At 41.3% G+C, this 27,133-nt stretch overlaps 1 protein-coding gene across 1 annotated transcript; it reads left to right on the top strand.

Moving 5' to 3' along the window:
• Positions 1-776: 776 nt before the first annotated feature.
• LOC306855970 (olfactory receptor 5M3-like) lies at positions 777-27,133 on the top strand (the record flags this gene model as incomplete). Its single annotated transcript, XM_079394938.1, has 2 exons — positions 777-1,387; positions 26,803-27,133. The coding sequence occupies 2 exons, from the start codon at positions 777-779 to the stop codon at positions 27,131-27,133; spliced, it is 942 nt and encodes a 313-aa protein (XP_079251064.1).

Genomic DNA, 27,133 nt, shown 5'->3' with positions numbered 1-27,133 from the left:
GATAATGACACAAGGGAACCCCTTAACACAGGCAATGCAAGCAAGTAACTTCCAGAATTTTGCTGAGCTGGTGCATTTAATATAAATTTTAGCCTCATTGAGAAACTCAATGCGAGGGTTAATTAAGTGATTGGTGGTTGTTCAGGTCTATGCAATAGCACATGTTTCTGTAAATCTATCTATCCTATATATTGTTACTGACTCTGCCACCATTTACTCACTTTCATGTTGTTCCAAACCTGTATTAGTTTCTTTCTTCTGTGGAACATAAGAAGATATAAAGAATGTTGGTAACCAAAGAGTTGCTGGTCCCCACTGACTTCCATGGTGTGAAAATAAATGAATAAACAAACAAACTATGGAAGTCAATGAGATGAGCTCATGAGAAGAGATTTTCCAATGTGGAAAAGTTAAGCATAATGATTGCAGAGTTTGCAAAGACCATAATTATAATGAATCCCAAGATGATTCATAATATCTTCACATGATTTCCCAACTGAAAAAAAAGATGCTATATAAACAAAAACTTTCAGCTTTCCACATGCAGACACACAGCTTCCGATTTGTTGATCTGATTGTTTGCTTTTTTCCCCCAAACTCCAACTTTGTATGATTTTCCACAGCAAACAATGGACATTGAAGTCTAATTAACAGATGATAAATGGATATATATAGCAATTTTAGCATAAACTTATTAATATTGTCTCATGTGCATTTATTTTTGTTGTTGCAGAATATTATTGTTTTGTGCAATTTGGAGGAATATCCTCACCTTGATGGATAACATGTCTTATCCTTTGAGACTGACTCTTATGGTGCCCAAAGAATCTAAATCATATTGGCATATATATTTCACTTGTTTTCTTTTCATTTATCTGCTTATATTATCAATTAATATTCGTCTTGTTATGGTCATTATCATGCAGAAAGCTCTTCATGAACCAATGTACATATTCTTGTGTCATTTGTCTGTAAATGGAGTTTATGGAGCCTCAGGTTTTTATCCTAAATTTCTTTCTGATTTAATATTGGATTCATATGTGATCTCTTCTCAAATGTGTGCTCTGCAATCCTTTGTTATTTACAGCTCTTTACTGTGTGAGTTTACAATATTAACAGTGATGTCTTATGATAGATATGTAGCCATATGTAAACCTTTAGACTATCATTCCAAATTAACTAAAAACACCTGTGTGAAATTAATTATGTTCTCATGGATTGTTCCCAACTTCTCTGTGATTCCAGCAGCCCTGTTATCAAACCTGAGACCATTTTGTAAATATAATATTGACAAATTATATTGTGACAACTGGTCAATTGTAAAACTGTCTTGTGCATCATCTTTTGTTAATAATGTCTATGGATATATTGTTGCTGTTATATTTTGATATAGAGTTTTTGCCTCATGCATTTTCTGGCAAGAGTGAACATTTCGAAAGCTCAAAAGGGCATAAAAACCTTGAATTTTCTTTACATTTTACGGTGACACCAACAATGCAATTATTGCCAATAATCAGACTTAATAGAATCTCATGAAGCAACCATTTAAACCATTATTCTGATAATAAATTAAGTAATTAAACTATTTGTTATGTGTTTTTATTTTTAATTATGCTGCCTTCAAGCCCTTCACACAAACCTGGCTGCCTAGTGTTTGGCCTCCCTCAATTTATATGGAAATGCATTTAAAGGCATAGCTCACCCAAAAATAAATATTAGCGGAAAACTTAATCACCCTCAGGCCAATCAGGATATAGGTGATTTTGTTTCTTCATCAGAACAGATTTGGAGAAATTTAGTATTACATGACTTGCTAACCAATGGATCCTCTGCAGTGAATAGGTGCCGTCTGAATGGGAGTCCAAACAGCTGATAAAAACATTGCAATAATCCACACCATCAGCCATAATCACCATAATCCACCATAATCCACAAGTAATCCACATGTTTCCAGTGGATCAATTAATGTCTTGTGAAGTGAAAAGCAACTTCATTTCAAACAAATCTATCATTAAGATGTTTTTACCCTCACACCATTGTTTCTTGCCAAAATACATGGCCATAATCGATAATAATGTTTCCTCCAGTGAAAAAGTCCATTCTCTGTTGTCCTCTGAAAATGCACCAATATATTAGTTTAGAACTGTTTTTTAACTGTTTTCATTATTAAACAGTATTTGAACTTGTATTTTAGCTGGAAGCAATGGACTGAAGGTAAAAACATCTTAAGGATTGAATTGTTTCTTACAAAAACAGATCATTTTCACTTCACAAGACATGAATTTAAAGACTGGAGTCATGTGGATTGCTCATGAATTATTGAATGGATCCATTGTGAACAAGTGATTTAATGCAAAGAAGTGATTAACTGAGGATGAGCAAATTTTCATTTTTGAGTGAACTGTACGAACTTTGGTGTTATTTGTCACAGACCAACCAGGCTCTCCACCCAGCCAATCACAATGCCCGATCTCACCAGAATATTAATCATACACACCTCCATTTCATCTCACTCATAACCAGAACTGCTATTTATGCACACATCTCGCATCATTTCAATTCTGCTCCATGTCTTGTCTCCCTTGCGTCTCCAAGTCCTCTCTGTGTGTGCGTGCGTGCTTGCTTCTTACCTGTTAGCAAGGTGTGTGCTCCATCCTTCTGTTCAGTAGAGCCCTGCATGGGCTTCAAATTTAGGCCCTGGCCCGAGACGCTCAGACCCTAGCCCGGCCCATGTCCGACAGCTTATCAGAATTACCGGCCCGAGTCCGACCGGAGCCCGTCTTTTTTCCCCCTTCTCCCAAAACAGCTTATACTACTGTTTCGGCTATTAAAATAGTTTTGTATGTGTGGCAGCACTAAAAGAGGGGGGATCAACGTTGTAAGTACGTTTGAACACACCCAAATACACTCCGACTACGCCACCCCGTACAAACGGGGAAATAACCAAAATAAGGGACACAGGTTCACAGGCTAAAGTAATCCGAGAGAGACGTGTGAACAATGTACAAAAAGACTTTATTCAAATCACCATAAGTAGTTAAAACATTCAATGATAATCAATGTCAAAAGTCAGGTCACAATCCGAAGCTCTGTGTACTGGACAAAATAAAGATATCAATTTGAAAATACTCACAACAAAAAAATAATAAAAAAAATAATAAAAGACCCAGGCTTTCCAGTGGCAGGGGCAGGCTAGATGGAGTAAAAACCCTATCTGTGAGTTCGTGTAACACACACACACGCACGCACACACAGTGAGAGGTGAATCCAAACAGCACTGCACTCCACACAACTGCACCACCACCCGTACTCCAAGCTAGCTCGTTAGCCTCCCAACCTCGGGCCGGCAGTGCCTAGAATACACCAAAGCCAATTAAATTCAATACAGCGGAAATATTTCCATCAAAGTAAACAGAAACATTTATAAAGAAACACTATTACAATATCAAACCTAAACTATTGAAACTAAACAACACAAAATACTAATAAACAATGACATCAACACCACACAAAATGAAATACATGCAACAGTCCGAAGGCTCACTGGAGCGGGTCCCAGAGTCAGAATTCCCCAACAATAACGTGGAGACACTTGTCAGGGCACAAACGATGACATTAATGATGCCCCAGATGTAAACCAGCCCTTTAATAGTAATAGAGCAACTCGGAACCCTTACGGTATTTGGCAATTAAGCAGCAAACAGAAGCCCAGCTAAAGCTCGGCTGGACACCAATTAACATTCAAATACAAAAACAAAAAGAAAACGACCACAGTACAAAAAAACAGCAGCGCATCCTCCTTTAACGACAGGTATAAACTTCCGCCTTCAAGAAACGCGACGAGAGAGAGACAGCTCAGCGCACCAAAGCAATTCCTCGTGCCACACGAAGTGTATAGTCGCTCACAGCTCATAATAAATTAACATGCAGGGAGACTTTTCACTGATTTCACGGCTGACATGCAGTGGACAGTCTATGACCCAACCAGACATAAAACACACGTCTACACCAGCGCACTCAGTATAATACCATCAGTGCCACTTCCAATAGGCTATGGTGGGTGACAATCATGCACCAATGAGCCAATGAAACTGAACTACGTCACCCACCTTGTCACAAATGTAATGGCAAAATTATTATATTTCGTTTAGCTTTTTTATGAACTTAATTTAGAGAAAAGTTTCGAGCATTTTTGTTCGTTAAATAGTAATAAGTCCTAAGTTTTTGTTTTTTAAAGTAACGACCAAGTGGCCAGCGGCAGACAGTGAGCTGATCATAGCCTATGTTTGATCAATTTAGCCTTCTCAAATCATCACGACATGCCTAAAATAAAATCTATTGATAAACTAAAACAGTTCAAGCAAATAACAATGTTTAAATGTTAAACCTGCGCTATAATAATATTGTGCGCTAGCCTATATCCAAGTTTGTGCTGAGAGTGGAAGCTAAAACGTGCTCTGCAGGACATGGAGGCACCAGAGCAAACGCTTGCTTTTTTTTTTAGTGGAAACAACTTAAAATAGCCTATGACATCATTTATTTATTTTTTCTGATAAAGGTAAGAGTAATACATCATTCGGAACTGTAAAGGGTCTACTTTTATTTGTGTGCACTCACAATATCAACAAAAAGTCGTGCTTTTATAAAACAAAAACAAACATGATGTGCCTTCTTGTCTTGAAAAGGAGCGCTTCACAAAAATGAACCGAAGCTGAGCGAATACATGCCTCACAGATATGATAAATATATCTATAGGAAGCTTTAAATTATCACTTAATGAAAAAAAAGAAAAGAAAACAAACTCTTATAATCTTAATCATAATCAATAAAGATGCATTTCTCTCTAAATGCGCGTCTAATGAGGAGATGCGAGTGAGGATCAGCAATTTCATCCTTGCAACACGGACTCAGAAAACATTAGTTTATTATTCAATAATTCAAATATCTCCTTACTATTTCCCGCAGACACATTCATGGTTATTATGTTTGCTGGGGCTTTGCAGCAAGCTTTAGCCTATTGCGTGCATTTGAACGCAGAACTCTTCAGCTGTGCTGTAGTCACTTTGCGCTCGCTGCTGCTGCGAGACACTAAACACTGTCGAGCCGCTCTCAGTCGCGGCAGCATGGTCTCCTGTTGTTTCCACCAGCGCGGCAATTTTTTCATCATGGATGTCTAAAATATAAAAATAAGAAGAGACCTAAAACAGGCCCGAGGCCCGGCCCGCGTCTGAATTCTGACGCGAAAATTGGCCCGAAGCCCGGCCCTAGGGGCGTAAAAAAGTCGGGGCTCGTCGGGTCCCGGGCCGAAATGCAGGGCTCTACCGTTCAGCTCCAGCCATCCACGATCTCCTGCAGCTGTAAGGAACAGACATGTCATTATTCACCATTTCAAGTCTGTACGAACTGTTACAGTACTGCAGTATTCTGCTTTGATGCTCTGTGCTGCAAAATAAATACCTATCTCTGTATTTCTGCCTCCTAGTCTGTATTCCATAACAGATGATCGGAACAGTAGATGGCACCATTGGCACACCCGATCCGTTTCAGGAGAATATCGATGGCCTGCGTTGAGTTCTCCACTCTTCAGCCCCATTTTTCACCACTGTGTCAACCACCACCACCACCACGACTCTTTTACCGACAGTTGTTGCCAGTCCCATGGCTAACCAGGGGTTAGTTGCATTAACTTTTTAGACTATTCTTAAAAAGTTAGTCGTCTAATTTTTTTTCTTGAAGACTGGTCATAACTTTTTTAATTCAGTTATGAAAAGGTAGATTGGTCTTATTTGTATTGGAAAAGTAAGACTGATTTCCCCTTGGCAGCTGCTAGTTGGCCAAACTAGTTCTTAAGACACAGTCTTAACATGGTGGCTAAGTTTAAGCAACTGGCCCCAGAGCCCCACTCTGGCTCAGCGGAGAATTGTAGCAGATGGCTTCTCCAGTGTTCATTGGCCCTAGAGGTGCAGCCACATCTTACCCCACCAAGCGATCTAAGGGAGTTTTCACACCTAGTTTGTCTGAGCCCTCCAAACACTCTTGGAGTGGTTCAGCTCATATATGTGAAGAAACCAAGTGATCTCAGATCCCCTAAAAGGACCCAAAAGGGTCCGGAGGTGGTATGAGTACGGTGTCAGACGATATGGATTTATTTTTTTTGTTTCCCTGTTCTCCCTCCTTGTTTCAGTCCCTTGACATAGTTTCCCCTTGGTTACTTGATTTAGTTCACCTGTGTCTAGTTCATTTAGTCATTAGCTCCTTTCTTGCATTTGTATAAAGGCACAGGGATGTCTGTGCCCCCCCACAGATATCCCCTTTGTCCCCCCTTCGGCCTGAGGGGGATGGCCGGACTTTAGCTTAGCGTGTATAATATAACTGATTGCTTGTAGATGGAAAAACTGCCCATAAATCCTGGTCTAGGATCTGTTTTCTTCGTAATAATAGCATAACGAAATAGATTTGGGAAACAATCCAATGCATCATCTGCTTTGGAAAGCGTCAAATGATTTTACCATGCATTTTCGCAAAGGGGAGCAAAGTAGCCAATCACAGACATGTTTGTTGATTTCAACAATGCAATAGCCAATCAGAGGTGTTTAGGTTGGAATCCACGCACTCACCGCTTTTTGTCCAGCGCCGAATTCTATCATGCTCGTTACTTCATAAAAAAAAAAAGTTTCATTGTGTGGTCACATTCATTGTTATAATGGAACTTTGTAAGATCATGATGAATGAGTTACAGTTTTTAATGAATTTAAAGGGAGCGCTCTTTGCATGCTGTAAACGATAATATATTGAGAATTGAAATAAAACTTCTGTTTTTCATGCTTAACAAGCGGCCACGTACAACACAGAGATAGCTATCTACTACACTATATAGATAAAGGTAATTATTTCAGAAGCACACAGTGATGTGATTCTGCAACCGAGCCTGGTCTAAACACAGGATTTAGGAAAGGAAACGGTTATTAATTATTTGTATTGGCTGCTATGCCAAATCATGCACCTGTTTAATTTTTAATGTTTAATTAAATTTTCTGTTTAATTTAAGTGTTTTTGTGAACGTATATGCTTTAATACATATTGCCCCCCCCCCATGTCGTGGGGCCTGCTGCCTGTTCAGTTCTTTGAGTTGCCAGTTATTAATGTGGATTTGCTTTTGCTTTGCTTTGTTGGATTTTCTCTGTTTCCCTGTCGATTTATTAAAGACTGTGGACTGACCAATTCTTCTTTGTCGTATGCTTAAACTACCCTAAGCTTAACATGATAGAATAACTGGCCAAAAGTAAGTTGTGTAGCGGCGTTTCCCTACCCGTTTGTTTCTGTTTCGTTGTTTGGTTTTTATTTTTTTTCCTCATGGATATACCAACCGTCCTCCACTGCATGAAGCAGGGGGAACGCTCCCTTGAGGGCCACACAGGATACTTTCTCGAGCTCGTCCATCTAATGCACTATCCAGACAACTGCCTGTGTACCTTCTACAAGGCCAGCCTTAACACCTCGACACAGGCTAAGTTGTCTGCGTTTGGTCCTCGGCGGAAATTCGCTGCCTTTGTGGAGTGGGTGCTGTTGAGTTGCAATTCAGCTGATGAGGATTGCACCAGCCCCACTCCTGACTCAGAGCCCAGCCAACCATCACCGCTGTGTGGAACGTTAGCCAAAGCCCACTGCAGACAGATAGCCAAAGCCCGCCACGATCGATGAGCAATTGCCAGAAAGAGCGACAGAGCTGAGGGTTGCCCGGAGCCAGAGCCTCACCAATTGTCTGACCAGGTGCAAGAGCTGGCAACCAGGCACACAACAATAGATGTTTCAGTGGAGAGCGAGGGCGCGGAGGAAAGCCCTGTCCACTGCACCACCACTGGCAGGGGCGGACTGGAACAAAATTTCAGGCCGGGAAATCTCGCACTCATCCAGAACATCCAATACACCCACAAAAAAATTCTGAAACATGGACAACCCTATTAGCCTATTTGTATGACCATCACATAAAAAGGTCTAAGTCTTTAGTCAGGGCCCAAAAATAATTGAAGGTTCTCTTTTGAACTGCACCTTCACTTCACTTCACTTCCCTTTTTCTTTTCTTCATTTTCTCCAATATCTCTGTCACTCCATTTTTTCTTGTACCTGTCACTTCTTTACCAGCAGATCTACCGTTATTAACAGAACTGCAAAACAATCACCTCGTTGCAATTTGTTTGCACATAATGTTTTTATTTATCTTAAAATTACTTAAATATTCAAGATTAACAAACCTATAACTGTAACACCAAACCAGCAGAGGGAGCCCTCACCCGAGTACTGACTGCAGGCTGCTCCCTCTGCTTTCACTTCCTGTTTGATGACCTTATAAGCCAGATACAGAGCACATGGCAGACTGCGAAGTATTGCCAGTTCACCTGCCTTACTGAGTGTTCTCGATTGTTATTTCCCTGACTGATTTCCTGTGTATTACTCTGCCTGATTTCTACAACTTCTGATTTCCTGGATTTGCCCTTTTGCCTGATTGGACTGATGTTTGTGTTTGATCCTTCTGCCTACCTACTGACTCTCGTCTTCTGGATTGCCCCTGTGTTGGTAAACGGATTCAACTGTTACTCTGGTATTGACCCTTTGCCTGAATTAACGTTTCTGTCTACTGCTAATCCTTCTAATAAACTTCTGCGAATGGATTCTAGTTCTGCCTCAGCATCCTCCTTACAATAGCTCATACAAATATATTAAAACAAATTTTCTAAAGTGCCTAGATGCCAAAATTAGTACATTGAAAATCCTAACACTGAACACACTATTGCATTTTTGGGCTGACTGATATTTTTGTGTTGCTGTTTGCTCTAGCTCCCTCCCTTTCTATACAATAAATCCATGTGAATATCTGCCTGCTAAATTTATTAATGTAACTTTCCAATCGATAATGATGTCCTTTAGCACAGTATTCTGACTGATGATAATAATGGGGTGCTACTGACAGCCTAACAGGTGCTAGCAGTTTAATACTCAACTAGGTTAATAAAGACAAAACTACAGTAGCGTATTACAGATGAAACTGACCTGCACTTGAAGCCCTGAACAGGTTAGTAATTTTGCTACATTTAACTGTTTCTTCTGGCCGCTTCCTCTCCTTCCTCGAGTCCTGCACATCAACTCCATTTGACGGAGGCAAGGAACAGACGTGAAGCATGGTGCTGCCAGTCAAGACTAACAGATTTATTATTGATTAATTAGGGAATGCCACAATCAGAAATGATCACTTTGGCCCATTGGGAAGGCAAAAAAAACTAAACTCAGGGCAAATCAGCCGCCAGACCACCGGGAAACGTCCTGGTGCTCCCAACGGCCAGTCCGCGCCTGACCACTAGGGATGAGCAGCCGCTGGACTCCTTGATTTGTATGTTGACATGCCGCCTCTTATCCATCATCATCGTCAGGCTGCTCTATTACGACCAAGGAGTCCAGTTTTGAACTGTCTGTCTGCCCTGAACTGTGTGTTTATCCTGTCACATCCACGGAGGTCGTTCCTCTCTCCACTGCGCTCCTGGTATTGGGGGTCATGATTTGGTATGTGTGGGCGGCACACACCATCCCAGCAGAGTTGGCGCCACGGCACCTCCATCAGGGGGGCATTTTATATTTCTAGGGGGGGGCACAAATCACGTTGTGTGTGTATGTATGGAGGGGGGTTCGGGTGGGAAGCGTGCAATCTGTGATCGCGTGCAGTTGCTGACGCTCGCTAAAGCATGCAATTTATCAGAACCTCCTGATTATCTCAAACTCCCACCCAGTCTCCCTCTCCCACCTCCTCTCATGTGTCCTCGGTCATCATCTGCTCCTCTGCCGCTGCATCCTGCCAGTCCCAAAGCTCACCCTCAGCCCACCATCAGTGGTGTGGTTTCGCTACGGTTCTGCCAGTCTCCATCAGTGTCATGGCTGGAGGATCCCTCATTTCCACCTACAGCTTCTGAGTCCTGGACTCCACCTTGGCCTGTCGACCCAGCGGCTCCACCATGACTCCTGGCACCCTCCTCGCCACCGTGGCCCATCAGTCCACCAGCTCTGCTGGGCTCCCTTTGACGTAGATATGTGGAGGCGTGTTTAAATGAGCTGTTTTAGGAGGACGTGGACAAGTCTTAACTTTTATAAAGAATATCTCTTTGGGTTTGAGACTTTAGTCTTTGCAACTTTAAGGATCTTATCTGTGCATGGACAGCTTATAACACTCCAAAGAGAAAGGAAAACTTGAAATAGCATCATATGACTCCTTTAACATTAGCCAATGTGAGAAAGGCCTTTAGTTGCTTAGAAGTTACCCTGGGAAATTTTGCAACCTCGCAGACTATTACACGTTCTCCTTTGGAGTGATCTTTGTTGGTCGACCACTTCTCGGAAAGGTAACAGTGGTCTTGAATTTCCTCCATTTGTACACAATCTGTCTGACTGTGGATTTGTGGGGTTCAAACACTTTAGAGATGGTTTTGTAACCTTTTCTAGCCTGATGAGCAACATCAACTCTTTTTCCGAGACATCAACTCCTCACTCCTTTGTTCGTGACATGATTCACTTCCACAAATATTATCAGACTTTGATAGATCCCTGTTCTTTGAATAAAACAGGTCACGTACTGACATTTGATAGTCATTGCACTGACTGAAAACACCTCTGCACAGAGGTACTCTAATTTCACCTTTAAATTAACTGCTAATCCAAGAGATTCACATACTTTTGCCACTCACAGATATGCAATATCGGAGCATTTTCCTGAATAAATAACAAAGAAAATATTTTTGTCTCACTTGTTTGATTCACTTCTCTTTGTGTACTTTCAGGAATTAAATGAAAATCTGATGATGTTTTGGGTCATATTTATGCTGAAATATAGAAAATTCTAAAGGGTTCACAAACTTTCAAGCAGCACTGTATGTTGCAGTCAAACTTATAGCAAAATTTGGTAGTTCTATGTGTTGTTTCAGTGTTGGCATCATCTGAGGTCCTCTGAGTGGTTGGCATAATCTCTTCTCAGGTGTTAGGTCATCTCAGATCTTTTAAGGGTTGGATCCAGGCTGAAGCTTGTGCAATTCCTAGTTACCACGGGATGTGAATCCCGTGGCAGAAACAGAGAAACAAATAGAGACATAATTAGCATAGCTGCTGTTCCAACCAAGTAAAAATTATTTGTTCAACCCAAGCTGATTAATAATAATGTGCATTTTATCAGATATAACTGCAGCACAAGATTATGAGATGCATTATATGAATGCTTGGCTAAAGAGATGCATCTTTAATCTAGATTTAAACAGGGACAGTTGTCTGAACCACAAACTTTATCAGGAAGGCAATTCCAGAGTTTGGGAGCCAAATGTGAAAAAGCTCTATCTACTTTCGTGGACTTCGCTATGCTAGATACTACCAAAAGTCCAGAGTTTTGCGACCTTAGGGAGCGTGATGGATTGTAGCGAAATAGAAGACTAGTTAGGTACTGTATGCAGGAGCTAAACCATTAAGGGCCTTATAGGTAAGTAATAATATTTTGTAACTGATATGGAACTTATGTTGGTAAGGGGCGGAGTCCGGCGGTCACACGCGCTCCCCTCTCGGGACCAGGGCGTGAGGGGCGGCGGCTTCTTCTAGCGGCTTCATCCTTCTTCGGCCCGCAGCACTTCCGGGGATAGTACGGCCCGGCATCCTGGCCCGTCAGCTGTCTCACGGGTGCGGAACTCGATCCATTCTCGACGCTCCCTTCCTGGACCCACGAGGACACCAGCGTGCATACACGGGGAAGAGACCGGTCTCCCGAGGAGAGGCGCGCTCGGCATTTAAACAGCAGCGGTGATGAGGCTCTATTCTGATCAGGTGCGCCTCATCACACGCCGCCAGCCCTGGCTGTTTCAGTGCCCCTCCTCTCTCACACACCCACTCCCGTCGCGAGCCTGGTGAAGGGCAGCGAATACGGGATGGGGTGGTGATGATAATAAGGTGGGAGGCAGCCGACTCGTTACAATATTTAAAAATAAATAAAAATGAATAATAGTAATTTTTCCACATTTAGCCATATATTCCACACAATCAAAATGTTTTTGTTTCTCTGTGTTCTGATCTGGTTTGTGAACATTTGGCTCAGTGTGGTCACTGTCTTGGAGAAGCCCCTTCATAAACCAATATACATTTGTGTGTGCAATCTGTGCATAAATGGGGTATATGTGTTACCCACCGCAGACCAGGGAAGTCCAAGTGGGTAAGGTAAAGTATAAATAAACTGTAGGAACTGGGAGAAAGACAGTGAGGTTTTGTAGGTGCAAACTCAACAGTGTTTAATTGGTTCTTTTTTAGGGGTTTCTCCTATTCAAGTTCAAGGAAATAATCTCTTTTCAAAGTATAAACAACACTGACATTCACAAATACAATCCAGCTCCAAACAACTTGCTGAAACTTGAGAGTTGCTGAAATCGCGTTTGGTCTCGTACTGTATCGCGTATCTTGTCAGTGTGTGCACTTGCTTGGCCATTTGTTGTTGATAAACAGGAAAGTGGGTTCAAGCGCCAGCAGAAGGCAGTGTAATGAAGTGGTCTTTAAGAGAAGCAGTCTATCAACGGAAGTTTAAAATCAGCTCGTAAGTGTGTTTACTTGTCTCAGTGTTTAGCGCATTTGCCGTTGTTAGGAAACGCTTATTTTGTTTACTGGGATGAGAGTTGCTGAAATCGCGTTTGGTCTCGTACTGTATCGCGTATCTTGTCAGTGTGTGCACTTGCTTGGCCATATGTTGTTGATAAACAGGAAAGTGGGTCCAGCTGAATTGAAATGATGATTTGTTGGATTGGTATAAAAAAGGTTATTATACCGCGGCAGCGGTCACGGCAGTCGTCGTGTGAAGCCCTCCTAGTGTGAAGACCAAAGAGTGTAAAGACCATCGACTCTACCGCGCGACTCCACCGGGCAGGGACAACGGCAAGGGATAGTAGTAGCGCTTTTTATTTAATTTTTTCATTTATATGTTCATTATTGAAATGTTGTTATATGCATGTGTCAATTTTTTTATTTATTTATTTATTTTCTTAAATATGTGGGTATATAGTATGTATAGAGTTGTAACTTTTTAGTTTTAGTTACTTTTTCTTATTTGTAAGTCGCTTTGGACAAAAGCGTCTGCTAAATGACAAAAGTAAAGTAAGTAAAGTAAACAACTTCAAATGCCATACTTTCATCAAAATACATGACTTGTAATGACAACCAAAACTCTGAATTCAACAGAATAAAATCCTATTATCAAAATTTAATTGACTCTCTTTTTTCTTTCATATTCATCACTCTCTAGGCATTCGTCAATCACACCAGATGAGGATCACTGGTACAATGTCAGTTGTGACTCAGAAGAACTCCAATTTGGTAGTAGCAGTCTCTGTCACAAAACCTGCAGATGAACTCTGGGGCAGGTTGGATAATTTGGGTCCTCCATAGATGCTTTGCCTAAAACAGATTTTTGAAGTCTCCTCAAAGTTGGAGAGGCCATTTTGCACAATCTGTCTCCACTGTTGTCTGTCTGAATTTGGGTAAATTCTGAGGGCCCCAAGATCTTTTTTAAAGATATCTTTGTACCTCAGGTGGAGTCTACCTGTTGGTCACGTTCAGTGTTGGGGAGTAGTTAACTACAAGTAGCGACGCTACTAACTTAACTACATTTTTCAGTAGCTTGGCAGTAGCTCAGTTGCTTTTTAAACAGTGTAGCTTTTCCAGTAGCTAACTACTTTTTGCAGCAAGTAGCGGTGTAGCGCGAGCAAAAGCTACATTGCGTTTTGTCGAGCCTGCGCGAATCAGCGCGATGCAAGGATATTCTTCTTGTTAGATTACAAACTCATTTTTTGCCATTACCGCCACCTGTTGTTTAATCACGCATCTTGCGGCTAACGGTTCACTGACGTACAGAAGTGGGTTGACACACCCATATTATCCATGATGGAGCAAGACGTGGCGGCAGATTTGGAGGATGGAGAAACAACTAACGTTAATTACCCATGGCCTTATTTGTCCAAGTTCATGTCTCTCAAAGAAACGACAAGTAAAGTTTACACTTTTTGTAACAGTCTGAGATATTTGAGTGTTGTGTGTAATAAAACAATACTCTTTGAAATCATAATTGTATTGCATTGTTTTAAACACTAAATATTTTACTTAAAACATTCCTCAGACACTTATTCAGTTATTTATAATATATGTTGTTCAAAAAAATCAAAAGTAGTTTCAATGTAGCTAGCTACTTTTTGATAGTAACTTGTAGTGTAGCTAACTACTTTTCCAAAAGGGTAGCTTGACTGTAGTTTAACTACTTTAACTTATGAGTAGCTTGTAGCTTGTCAAACTACAGTTTCAGAGTAGCTTCCCCAACACTGGTCACGTTCCTTGTAACAGCTCACTATACAAGAGATCCTTTAGAATGCGCTCATCATCCATTCGGACAACATGATCCATCCATTGCATGCGTCTGTGTTTGAGAAGAGCGTACATACATGAGCCCCTGGTCTCTCAAGGAAGATGCAGTGTGGGGTCATGTGCTACCAGGTTATACTTAGGATACGATGGAGGCAATGCAAGGTACTTCCCGATGTGCCATTTATCTCAGTGTCAAGAGAGAGTGAGTCAGAGATAGAGGATACAGGCACACAAAGTTGTGTACAACCTCAAGCTTGTAATTAGAGATTAAGATGCTGGGTGGAGGATTTACATCTAGTCCCATGACTTGCGTCTTCTTTAGGCTGATGGTGAACCCAAACTCCTGGCATGCCTTGCTGAAGCAGTTCAATTGCTGCAGATCCTCAGCGGAATGTCTGGTGACAGGTGCATCATTGGTAAACAAAACAAGTAATCTGGATTTTGGTCTTTGCTCTTAGTCTGGGAAGTTTAAAGGGCTTTCCATCTGATCCTGTGTTGAAGTAGATGCCTTCAGTAGCAGACCCAAAGGTGTGCCATAGCAAGACAGCCAAAATAATGTTGAACATTGTGGGAGCTAAAACATCCCTGTTTCACTCCATCTTGTATGTTAAGAGCCTCAGAGACTGAGCCATCAAAGACAACAGCTCCCAGTCGTGGAAAGACTTGATGATACTGAGAAGTATTGGTGGACAGCCTATTTTGGCCAAAATTTTGAAGATAACTATCTCTGCTAACAAGATCGAAGGCTTTAGTGAGAACACACTGTGCCCAGATTTTCTCCTTAGCTACAGACATTGGATCTCTCACATTTGTCTCTTCAAAAGCTTTAGAAGAGATCTCAACAACATCAGACTGTGCTTAGATTTTTCTCCTCAGCTAAAGACTCTGGTGGTCTCATATTTGTCTCCTCAAATATTTAAACAAGATCTCAACAACATCACACACTGTGCTCAGATATTTCTCCTAGTCTAAAGTGTGCATCTGTCACGTTCGGTATGTTTTGAGTTTGTTTTCTGTCTGCGCATGCTCCTCTGACCTAGTTTTTTCCCTCGTGTTTGATTGTTCCACTGCTTCAGCTGTGTCTGATTAATTATCTAGTTTACTCCCGATTATTTAAGCCCTGTGTTTCCAAGTGTCTGGCATCTGGTCTCTATGTCATTTGCTGTGCTACCCAATGCTGTGATTTGTGTTATCGCCTGCATCTCCTCTCCTTCGTAGCGTGACAGAAGACTGGACTGAAACCAAAAAGTAAGCGGTGCCCCTCTCCTCATGTTTGTTTTCCATTTTTGAAAAGTCTTTTGTCTTCCTGTTTGTTTCCCCTCCGCAGCTATGGAAACTGCTGTGAGGTTCTCCGCCCTGGCCTGCCGAGATCTCCCTCTGGTGGCGTATGCACGGGAGTTCTGTGGGCTCACCGTGCGTACGACTCTAGATGACGCAACGCTGAGCTCTTTATTCTGGATCGGGGCCAATTACTATCGTGGACCTCCCAGACAACACAGGACTGAGCTAGAGGGAAGGGATCCTCCAGTGTCTGGAGAGTGTCCGGCCCCTATTCAGAGCCAGCCTGCCGTCCAGCCCGTCAGCCGTTCCCCAGTCAAGCCCATCGGCCGCCACAACGTCAAATTTTTATTTTTATTTTTTATTTGACCTTTATTTAACCAGGAAAATCTCTCTGAGATTAAAAATCTCTTTCACAGGAGAGTCCTGGCCAAGAATGGACAGCAGTTACAGTCACGACTTACAGATTGAAACAACAAATACACAAATTGAACAGTTAAAAACAAGTACAGATCAATGAGTCTTCTTCGAGTGACCGAATAATTGATTTAAAATGTTCCATAGGCACCAAAGTTTGTAATTTCAATTTCGTTTGGAGTAAGTTCCATTCAAAAGGAGCTGCGTACATAAAAGCCCTTTTCCCCAGTTCAGTTCTCACAAATGGAACAGAAAGAGAAAAACAGTTATCAGACCGGAGGGAATATTTCCCAACACTTTTCTTTTGAATTAGACAACCTAGATACAAAGGCAACAACCCCAGAATAGTTTTATAAATGATTAGGTAATAATGGATTTTCCTTCTAATAGACAAAGATGGCCAGGATACTCTATTATACAATATACAGTGATGAGTTAAAGGTTTGCAATCTGATATAAATCTCAAAGCACTGTGATAAACAGCATCCAGAGAAGAAAGAAGTTGAGAGGAAGCAAATTGATACACCACATCACCATAATCGAGTACCGGCAAGAAAGTAGCAGAAATTAACCTCTTTCTTACATTAAAAGAAAAGCAAAACTTGTTTCTAAAATAGAACCCAAGCTTTATTTTTAATTTTTTCTTTAAATTAGTTATGTGAGACTCAAAAGATAATTTATCATCGATAGTGATGCCAAGATATTTATATTCTTTCACCAACTCAATCACATTACCTTGCAAAGTCTGGAGAGGAATGAAAGTGTCTACTGTCTTTTTCGAGCTTGAGAATAACATGATTTTAGTTTTATCTACATTCAGAACAAGTTTTAGTGTTTGAAGCCGGGACTGAATAACATCAAAAGCTGCTTGAAGTTTAAGCAAGGCTTGCTGTTTCGAAGGTGCACCACAATACATAACAGTATCATCTGCATAAAAGTGAAAATGAACATCTTGATTATCATGATCTATACTGTTAATGTAGATAGTAAATAAAAGAGGCCCCAACACGGATCCTTGGGGAACACCTTTAACAATCTCCAATAGTCCTGAATTTTTACCCTCAGCCTGAACACATTGAGTTCTATTACTTAAATAATTTTTAAACCAGAAAATAACATGATTTGATAAGCCAACACTCCTTAGTCTATGCAGCAGTATCTCGTGATCCACTGTGTCAAAAGCCTTTGATAAATCAATAAAAAGGGAAGCGCAGTAATCACCTTTATCAACTAATCCCACAATGTCATTCAAAACTTTCAGAACGGCTGTTGTGGTACTATGTTTTTTACGAAACCCAGATTGATTACTCGATAAAACTTTGTGTAAATTCAGATAAGAAGTCACTTGATCACTAATAAAACTTTCTAAAATTTTTGATAGGACACAAAGCTTTGAGATTGGCCTATAATTATCTAATATAGTAGGGTCTCCCCCTTTTAATAAAGGAACAACAAAAGCTGATTTCCAGATTTCCGGAATAACACCGGTATCTATAGAAAGATTAAAAAGATAAGTTAAAGGGGTCGAAATAATATCAGCTGCCATTTTCAAATAGATAGTTTCCACACAATCAGGACCTGGTGATTTATTTGTATCAAGCGATTTAAGTGCTTTATGGACATCAGAACTCTTGATGTGTACAAAAGTGAACTCCTCCTTTTTAAGAATAGTTTCTGCACTAACAAAATCATTATTTGAGGACCAAAAATTATGTGACTCAAATAAAGACCCAGAGTCAATAAAATGCTTATTAAAATGGTTAAGTATTTGCTCTTTATCAGATATGATAATAGAATCCATAGTTATACGTGAAGGGAAATCAGATGATTTTTTGTTCCCTGCTATATACTTTATATTCTGCCAAAAATTTTTAGGATTATTTAAATTTGTCGTTGTATTTGCAATAAAATAATCTGCTTTAGCTTTTCTAATGGCAACCGTACATTTATTTCGAAGCTGTCTAAAACAAATCCAATCAGAATCTGAATCAGATTGCCTGGCTTTTGCCCAAGCAACATCCCGCTCACGTATAAGAATAGACAATGCTGTAGAAAACCAAGGATTATCCCTGCCTTTAACTCTAAATTTCTTCAATGGTGCATGTCTATTAATAACCGATGTAAGACCATCATAAAAATATTGCCAAGCAAACTCGACATCGGGAATGAGGAAGATCCTTTCCCAATCATAAGTAGCAAGGTCTTGAAGAAAATATTGCTCATTTAAATATTTCAAACACCTTTTTGTAATAATACGTGATTTCTGTTTAGGTAATTTTGTATCTCTAGCTGTGGCAACAACACAATGGTCACTAACATCATTTGCATATACAGAAGCCAATTAATATTTGTGTGGAACATTTGTAAAAATAAGATCAAGTAATGTTGACTTTTTATAATCCTTCAAATTTGGTCTAGTCGGTGTCTCAACTAGCTGAGAAAGGTTAAGAGTATCACAAATTAATTTAAGACCATCAGAAGCTGACTGCAACCAATTCACATTAAAATCACCCAGAAGAAGAAGCTCCTTGTAATCCAACGATGTCACTGTGTGCATCAGAGATGAAATAGCATCATTATTAGCTGAAGGAGGTCTGTAGCAACCAACTACGGTGAGATGTATAGTTTTAGAGACAATGATATTTAAAGCTAATAACTCATATTGTTTAACCACTGATTCGGAAAGTAATACGGTAGCTTCAAATCTATCCTTGACATAAATTGCTACCCCCCCTCCTCTTTTTGGCCTATCGGCCCTATGGACAATATAGCCATCAATACCAATAGCTTTGTCCGGAACAGATTTATTAAGCCACGTTTCAGATAATACTATAACGTCAGCATTGGTATTTTTTACCCAGATACGCACCATGTCCAACTTAGGAAGCAAGCTTCTCACATTAATATGGATAAAACCCAAACCTGATCTAGATTTAAAATCAGTAGGAACATTAAAAACTGAGGTATTGTCATTATAAGGTCCGGGATTTGGTAAAACATTACCAGATATCAACAACATGAGAATTATAAAACTCCGTCGTCTAACTGTTTTACTTTCATTGCTAACAGATGGAATCAAACATGTAGAGTGGTTGACAATGCTGATTTCCTTTCCTGCATGAACAGACTTTACAGAGTCCTCATACACAAAGTTCGAAAATAACAACCTCAGTCGACAGTCCCTAAACACATGAGTGTCTGTGTAAAAAGTTACTCCAACATCTGTCCAATTTATCCCTTTTAGGACTGTAGAGGTATTATGATGCGAGTCATACCTGTAGCTGAAGTTTTCCAGGTTGGATATCAAAAGGAGTAAAGCCAACAAAGCCACTCCATCAGAAGTTATAAACATCATTGTCAAGCCACAGTCCACATGCAGCCACAAAAGTCAGAGTAAAATCGTTAATCTCCAGATGCACGCCGAAATCCACCGCGCAGTACGCGCACGTCCGACTCGATGAAATCAACCGGCCAGGTCCCAGTGGCTGGTGATAATCGACAACACGATCCACGAGAAATTCCCACAGAGTCCAGTAAAGCACCACAACGCCAACAGAACACTGAACTCTCAGTCCCAGTCCAGAGTTACATCCAGAAAACAGCAATAAAACTCGGATCAAGAGTAGAATTGCCAACCCAAGCAGACATGCCTAAATTGGCGCTGATCCGTTGTAGAAAACAGTATTTCCGCCAGGCCGTGGGCAGACTCAGGTAAAGTTGGAGAGCTTTGAGTTTAATTGCGTGGTGGATACAGTGCTTATAAAAGTAAATTTCATAAAATAAAATAGATCTAAGGTGCGCTGAACATCTCTGCAAATTCACCACTACCAAAGTGAGACTCAAAAATGCACAGGACGCCAAAATTAATTTAAAACAAAAAAGACAAAACAACAAGACGTGTTAGGCTGCCATCTTGGATTGCAAATTAGTGCAAAAAGCAAATTAGTGCAAAAAATGCTGTCATACATCATCTTAATGTTTCCAGAGTCTGCGGCAGACAGTATGTGGGAGCAAAGCTGGAGCCAATAATCATTGCCACATCATTGAGCCACCTTCTGAACTCTGCTTCTCAGAATCAGAATTAGCTTTATTGCCAGGTATGTTTACACATACAAGGAATTTGTTTTGGTGACAGAAGCTCCACAGTGCGACAGTGTCACGGAACGGCGAAGAAGCGCCGCGAAAAGACGGAGTCAGGGTCCAAGTGCAGGTGAGGGTATTTAATGGAAACAAAAAGGCCAACACGGCACAAAAAACTAAACAGAAAAGGTCTGGGATACCAGACGGCAGCACAGTGCATGTATCCCAGACCACAGCAGACACTAGAAACAAAACACTGTAACACATTTACACATTCCAGAGTAGTAGGAGTGTGGTGCATAAATGAGCTCCACGGCCTCGGGAGCCTCGTGAGCGAACTCCGCTGTCTCGGGGGCTTCGTGAGCGAACACCGCTCTCTCGGGAGCCTCGTGAGCGAACACCGCTCTCTTGGGGGCCTCGTGAGCGAGCACAGCTGTCTCTGGAGGAACGTGAGCGAGCACCATCGCCTCGGGAGCTTTGTGAGCGAGCACAGCTGTTTCGGGAGGAACGTGAGCGAGCACCATCGCCTCCGGAGGAACGTGAGCGAGCACAGCTGTCTCGGGAGGAACGTGAGCGGTCACCATCATCTCGGAAGCTTCGTGAGCGAACACCGCTCTCTCGGGAGCTTCGTGAGCGAGCACCATCGCCTCGGGAGGAACGTGGGCGGGCACCGCTCTCTCGGGAGGAACGTGGGCGGGCACCGCTCTCTCGGGGGCTTCGTGAGGGAGCACAGCTGTCTCGGGAGGAACGTGAGCGAGCACAGCTGTCTCTGTCTCGGGAGGAACGTGAGCGAGCACAGCTGTCTCGGGAGGAACGTGAGCCAACACCGCTCTCTCGGGAGCCTCGTGAGTGAACACCGCTCTCTCGGGGGCTTCGTGAGCGAACACCGCTCTCTCGGGAGGAACGTGGGCGGGCACCGCTCTCTCAGGGGCTTCGTGAGCGAACACCGCTCTCTCGGGCGCTTCGTGAGTGAACCCCGCTCTCTCGGGGGCTTCGTGAGCGAACCCCGCTCTCTCGGGGGCTTCGTGAGTGAACACCGCTGTCTCGGGAGGAACGGGCTGTCTCGGGAGGAACGTAAGCGGTCACCGCCGCTCGCACCGACATCAGCGGGGGCTCCCAGGATCACCCCCTCGGGAGAACTGTGAACGGGCTCCGCAGCTAACTCCACCCTGAAGGCCGAGCCACTCACCTGCAGAGCCAGGTTGACGTAGTCCTCCAGCAACTCCCCGGGGTCCCAGTATGGTACCAGGGACTTGAAGGGCTCAGCCAGGCCTCCCCAGAAGAAGACCATGAGGCAGGTCTTCTCCGTCTTCACCCGCCGAGCCACTCCAATGAAGTCCCTGGCATACTCCTCCATGCTCCGGTCTCCCTGGCGGACGTTGAGCAACCTCCCTGCTGGACCCATGTCTGCTGGTTAGATTCTGTCACGGAACGGCGAAGAAACGCCGTGAAAAGACGGAGTCAGGGTCCAAGTGCATGTGAGGGTATTTAATGGAAACAAAAAGGCCAACACGACACAAAAAACTAAACAGAAAAGGTCTGGGATACCAGATGGCAGCACAGTGCATGTATCCCAGACCACAGCAGACACTAGAAACAAAACACTGTAACACATTTACACACGCCAAATACAATTAATCTAACCAGACAGAGTAGTAGGAGTGTGGTGCATAAATAGTCCATGGAAATTGGGAACAGCTGTGGGTGTAATGAGTGGGACAGGTGTGTGTGATGTGACAGGTGTATGTATTTACATGAGATGAGTCCGGGAGGAAGGGAGATGGTGACCTCTGGTGGCGACAGGGAGAAGCGCAGGGCCCGGACTCATGTTAGACAGAATGACAGCGCCAGGACAGGACACAGATAATTTAAAAAAATGTACAAATATACAATATGGACAATGTGCAAAAAAGCAAAAACACAATATACAAAATAGACAATTTGGTATGTACAGATATGTTAGGTGCAAAATGTACTAAGTATGTGTGCTAAATAAAAAATAAAAAGTATGATAGTGTTGTGTGTTTCATGTTTATTGTTAAGAGTTCAAATGTTCATGAGATGGATTGCCTGAGACTTTTGCAAGTTTTCTTCTGCAAGTTTTGTTGACTGGCGCGGGTCTTATAAGTGGCCAGTGCCTGCATCTTTGCTGCAATGACTGGCATCATCTGATATCATTGGATTCAAACCAGTCTAAAGAATTGTTTATCTTCTTGCCGAAGAAGAAAATGGCATCACTACTCACAGCATCCCTGAGATGTTGCCATGTCTTACTGGCATTGCTATTCATTTACCTGGGAGGATATCCTCAAGCGCTTGTGCAAACTCTTCCACTTTGTCTTCAAATAATTTCTTATTGGTGTTGATTTGAGACCTGTCTTTCTTCTAAGTGTGATGCAAGCCCATCGGCAGCAGCTTGACCTTGAGACCAGATCTGAATCACAGTCAGCACTCTGGTAGCCAGAAGTAAGCTTAACACTAGACTGCACTGGGCGTCTGTTCAGGATCGAGTCTTGCTGGTGCCAGTGCTTAGACCTTGGGTGTCTCCAGGAAACTTTGTACTGTGATTTGATGTTGAAGAAGGTGTTGCTGATGCTCAGATCTTGGTGGCAGCAGAACTCAAAGTAGGTGTTTCCCATTTTCGTTCTTCTTGCCAACACCACATTTTCCCAAGCAGGTTGGACATGAATTGTGGTCAGTGCCCACTCTAGTATTAAAGTCACCAAGGATAAACAGTGGCTAATTTGATGGGATACTGTTGACAATGATGTTAAGATCATCATAGAACTTGCCTTTTGCTTCAGCTGTGGATATCAGAGTTGGTGCATAAACACTGATGATGCTGACTAATCATGCTGTAGTGTAGAGCTGCATGAAAAAGAACACGCTCTGATCCCATTTGGAGGGTCAATGCTTCCCAACAGTCTGTTCAAAAGCCTACAACATGTTCTCTTTGTTCTTCTTCTGTCTTGCCCTGCCTGAAAAAGGTGAAATCCTTCTCCATGATGGATCTAGAGTCTGGGAGCCTGGTTTCCTGAAGAACAACTATGTCTAGCTGCAGCCTCTGCAGCTCCTTGTTGATGACCACCATCTTGCGATTGTCACTCACTTGCTGATGATCATCTGTGATGTCTGTTTGTATGATTTATCCTCTTCGTTCTTTTCATGGTGCCTGTAGTTATTGATTCACTTGTCAGGTTTTCACCCTAAAACCCTTGCACCCAGTGAGCTTAGCAGACTGTGTTGAGCTAGCAATCAACTGGCTGAGGGATGCCCAGCTTGAAGCAGGCATTGGCTATCCAATGAGATGCAATGATCTCTCCCACAGTTGGAAGCTATGCCGGGTGTCTCGCTCTACGCCAATTAAGCAGTTGACTTATAACCAGTAGACTGTTGCTTCCCACATTGTTCTGACGCTGACATAGCAAAGCTGGAGTGACCTTTCCAATGTGCGAAGCCTTGTTAAAAGATATAAGATAAGTTCTGGAGGATGAGCTGTTAACCATACAGCAGGTCCCCCCTCTTCATGTCATCAAAAGGTCCAAGGGTTACAGCTTGGTTTTGATGCTGTGGCATAAGTTGCCAGATCGGAGCTGTAAACAGCTGTGAACTGCCTTCGGGTCTCAGATTCTGGATTTTTCCTCAGGGTCGACTCCTGAAGCCTTTCCCACAGCTGGGTGTTTGGAATCAATGGGTCTCATTCACTAAACATGCGTACGCACAAATTTTTGCGTGAAACGTACGGACGTTTTCACAAATAAATCATGATTCATCAAAAAAAAAACCTTTCGTACTAAAATTTATTCTAAATGTACGAAAAAATTCAAGAACAACTTATACCACACGTACGCAATAATCATGTACGCCCAGGGCCTTATAAGCATGTATAAAGAACCCCACATATAATTAGATATGTTATGTACAGGGTGGGTGAAAAGTAACTAGACGTTAAAATTGATAATAAAGTATAATTAGAGGTCCAATTATATAAATATATATATATATATATATATATATATATATATATATATATATATATATAAATAAAATTAGAGGTCCAAACAACAAATCACCTGATCTATCCTTATATAAACGGTGATTATTGTTTCTCACCTTGTGTTTGGAGGCATGGCACACTTGGTAGCCTACTGCTTGAAGACATTGCGACGCGTGCTCTAAGGAGAGAGCGCGTCTTTAGAGAGCGCACAGCAGGGCCGGCGCCAAGGGGGGCACTCGTGGGCCGTGGCCCCCCAAACGAGTTACTGTGCCTCCCCACTTTCCATCCTCTCCCATCCTTGCTGAACGCGATCGATTTTGAAAGCGAAAGTACCGATAAAACAGCGCACATAAGAAAGCAATTGAACGCTTTAGCGAGCGTCAGCAACTGCACGCGAACACAGATTGCACGCTCTTCACGAATACACCCCCCCCCCCCACACACACACACACAAAACGTGATTTGTGCCCCCCGCCTAGAAATTTAAATGCCCCCCGATGGAGGTGCCCTGGCGCCGGCTCTGACGCACAGATATGTTTGCTGAGAGTGACGAATGGCTGTTCAGTTGCTTTTAAATAACAAATTTTTTCTGGCTTCCACCTCCGACAGCAAAACCTCACGTTCATTATCGTTAAAGTTATTTTTCTTTGTCTTTTGTTTCGATGCCATAATTGTCTTTCTCTAGACGAGTGCCGCTTTGCGGAAAGCCCTTATATGGAGCTGGTTTGGGCGTGTATTATGCTAATCACTAACCTTGTGCACGCGGGCGCTCTTTTAGAAGACTCCAGATTCACTAACAGAAGAACGAGTTTAAGAACAAGCTCATGTGCGTACGCACGTGTTGTGAATTAGGCGGAAAGTTTTCGTGAGAAGTTCAAATGTGCGTATAAATACGAAAAACGTACGCACTTATTAGTGAATGAGACCCAATGTTTTCCTTCTCTTAGATAAGCTACATTTCCAGGTTAAGAAGTCCTGTCTGCCCAAAGGAAACTGTTGTTGAGGTGCTAGTGGCTGGCCTTCACCCCTTCTCTTATTTGTGAAAACAGTTCTGCTGAGTTTAGTTGCTAAACCACATGTGAGGGCCAGGAGCTGGACTTGGTTGTCAGAGGCTAATTGAGACACGCTTTTGAGGATCACTTTATAGGCAGTAGGAGCTTATCCCCATTACCACCTCCTTGGCATCAACAACCTTTGGAAACATCAGTGTCTATAGAATCAATATTTAAAATGACATTCACATAATAATGTTATAATGTATAACATTTAATGTATACATTGAATAAGGTAAGGAAATATTTTCCTTTTCTTAGTATCAGTGGCACTATTCACAGTACAATAGCTGTGAGAATAAAGTAAAATATATATAAAAATACAGTTCATGTAAAATAAATTAATTTTAAAAATAAATAAAACAATTATAAAATGTATAAATGATAAAATATAAAATTTAATAAAAATAGAAATTAATTATAAAATTAATAATAATAATAAAGGTACAATGGTGTTTATTTTTTAATTTATTAACTACAAGTGGAAATTAACTGAATGAAAGCTACATTAATTTTTATGTAACAGTCTGCTGAATGTTTGCCTTCAGTGAATATTTTAGACTTTTAGATCGGTTAACTTTCACATTTCTTTTACATGTCTTACAGAATATACTAAGAAAAAAAAAAGCTAATTTAGACTGAAAATCACATCTTTATAATAAATAAAGTTTGTAAATTAATCCCTGAGGTGTGTCTGCTCGAGTCTCTCTGAGAATTTGCTGTGAGGAAAAAGGCATTTATAAGCATGTCAGTCGTCTTTAGAGCCACTTCGTGGTTGTAAACATGCAAGATGAGGACTCTGGCATGGTAATAGTTGGCTATTAGCAGTTTTGTGTTATATTTTTAAGCTTGGTGAAAGACATTGATGCTTATCAGTTACTTGAGATTTAATTGTTATTCTTAATTTGTAACATTTGGTGATTGTAAATAATCAAATATCAAATTAAATTTGTAACATACAGAGATAATGGGTAATACTACTTATTTTGCAACCTACACCTTGATGGAACCACAAGGCTCTAAATCATATAGACATACATATTTCACATGCTTTTTCTTTATTTATAGTATAATATTGTTTTTGAACAGTTGCCTTTGTGTGGTCATTGTTTTGGAGAGAGCCCTTCATCAACCAATGTACATTTTTCTGTGCAATCTGTGTTTAAATGGAATATATGGAGCCACTGGATTTTATCCTAAATTCCTACATGATTTAATACTGGATTCATATGTGATTCCTTCTTATATGTGTGCTTTTCAATCTTTTGTTATCTACAGTTCAATTAAATGTGAATATTCTACATTAGCAGTGATGGCATATGACAGACATGTGGCCATATGTCGACCTTTAGACTATCACTCAAAGATGAACACATTTTCTTGTGTCATGTTACTTTTCATTTGTTGGATTGTACCATTCATTTCAACACTTATTGCTCTACTCCTATCAAATAAATTGGTATTATGTAAAAATCACATTGATAAACTGTATTGTGACAACTGGTCAATGGTAAAGCTCTCATGCGAATCAACTGTCACCAATAACATTTATGGATTAATAAGCATTTCATTTAATGTTTGCATTTTCGCTGTAATTATTGTGTCCTATGTAAAGCTTGCCATTGCATGTAAAGCATCATTAGAGTGCAGAAGAAAATTTTGGCAGACATGTGTGCCTCATATAATTTCATTAGTTAATTTCAGTGCTGCAATGCTTTTTGATACAATGTACAACAGATACGACTTAAGCGATTTCCCAGATGACCTGCGTAATTTTTTGGCTTTAGAAATAATTATTGTACCACCTCTTTTAAATCCTGTAATCTACGGTTTAAACTTAAAAGAAGTCCGCAACAGAATCTTGAAATCATGTATAAATATCTCAAAGAAATAA

The sequence above is a fragment of the Barbus barbus genome, assembly GCF_936440315.1.
Source record: "Barbus barbus genome assembly, chromosome: 36".
Taxonomy (NCBI): domain Eukaryota; kingdom Metazoa; phylum Chordata; class Actinopteri; order Cypriniformes; family Cyprinidae; genus Barbus; species Barbus barbus.
This window is presented reverse-complemented; position numbering and strand designations above follow the sequence as displayed.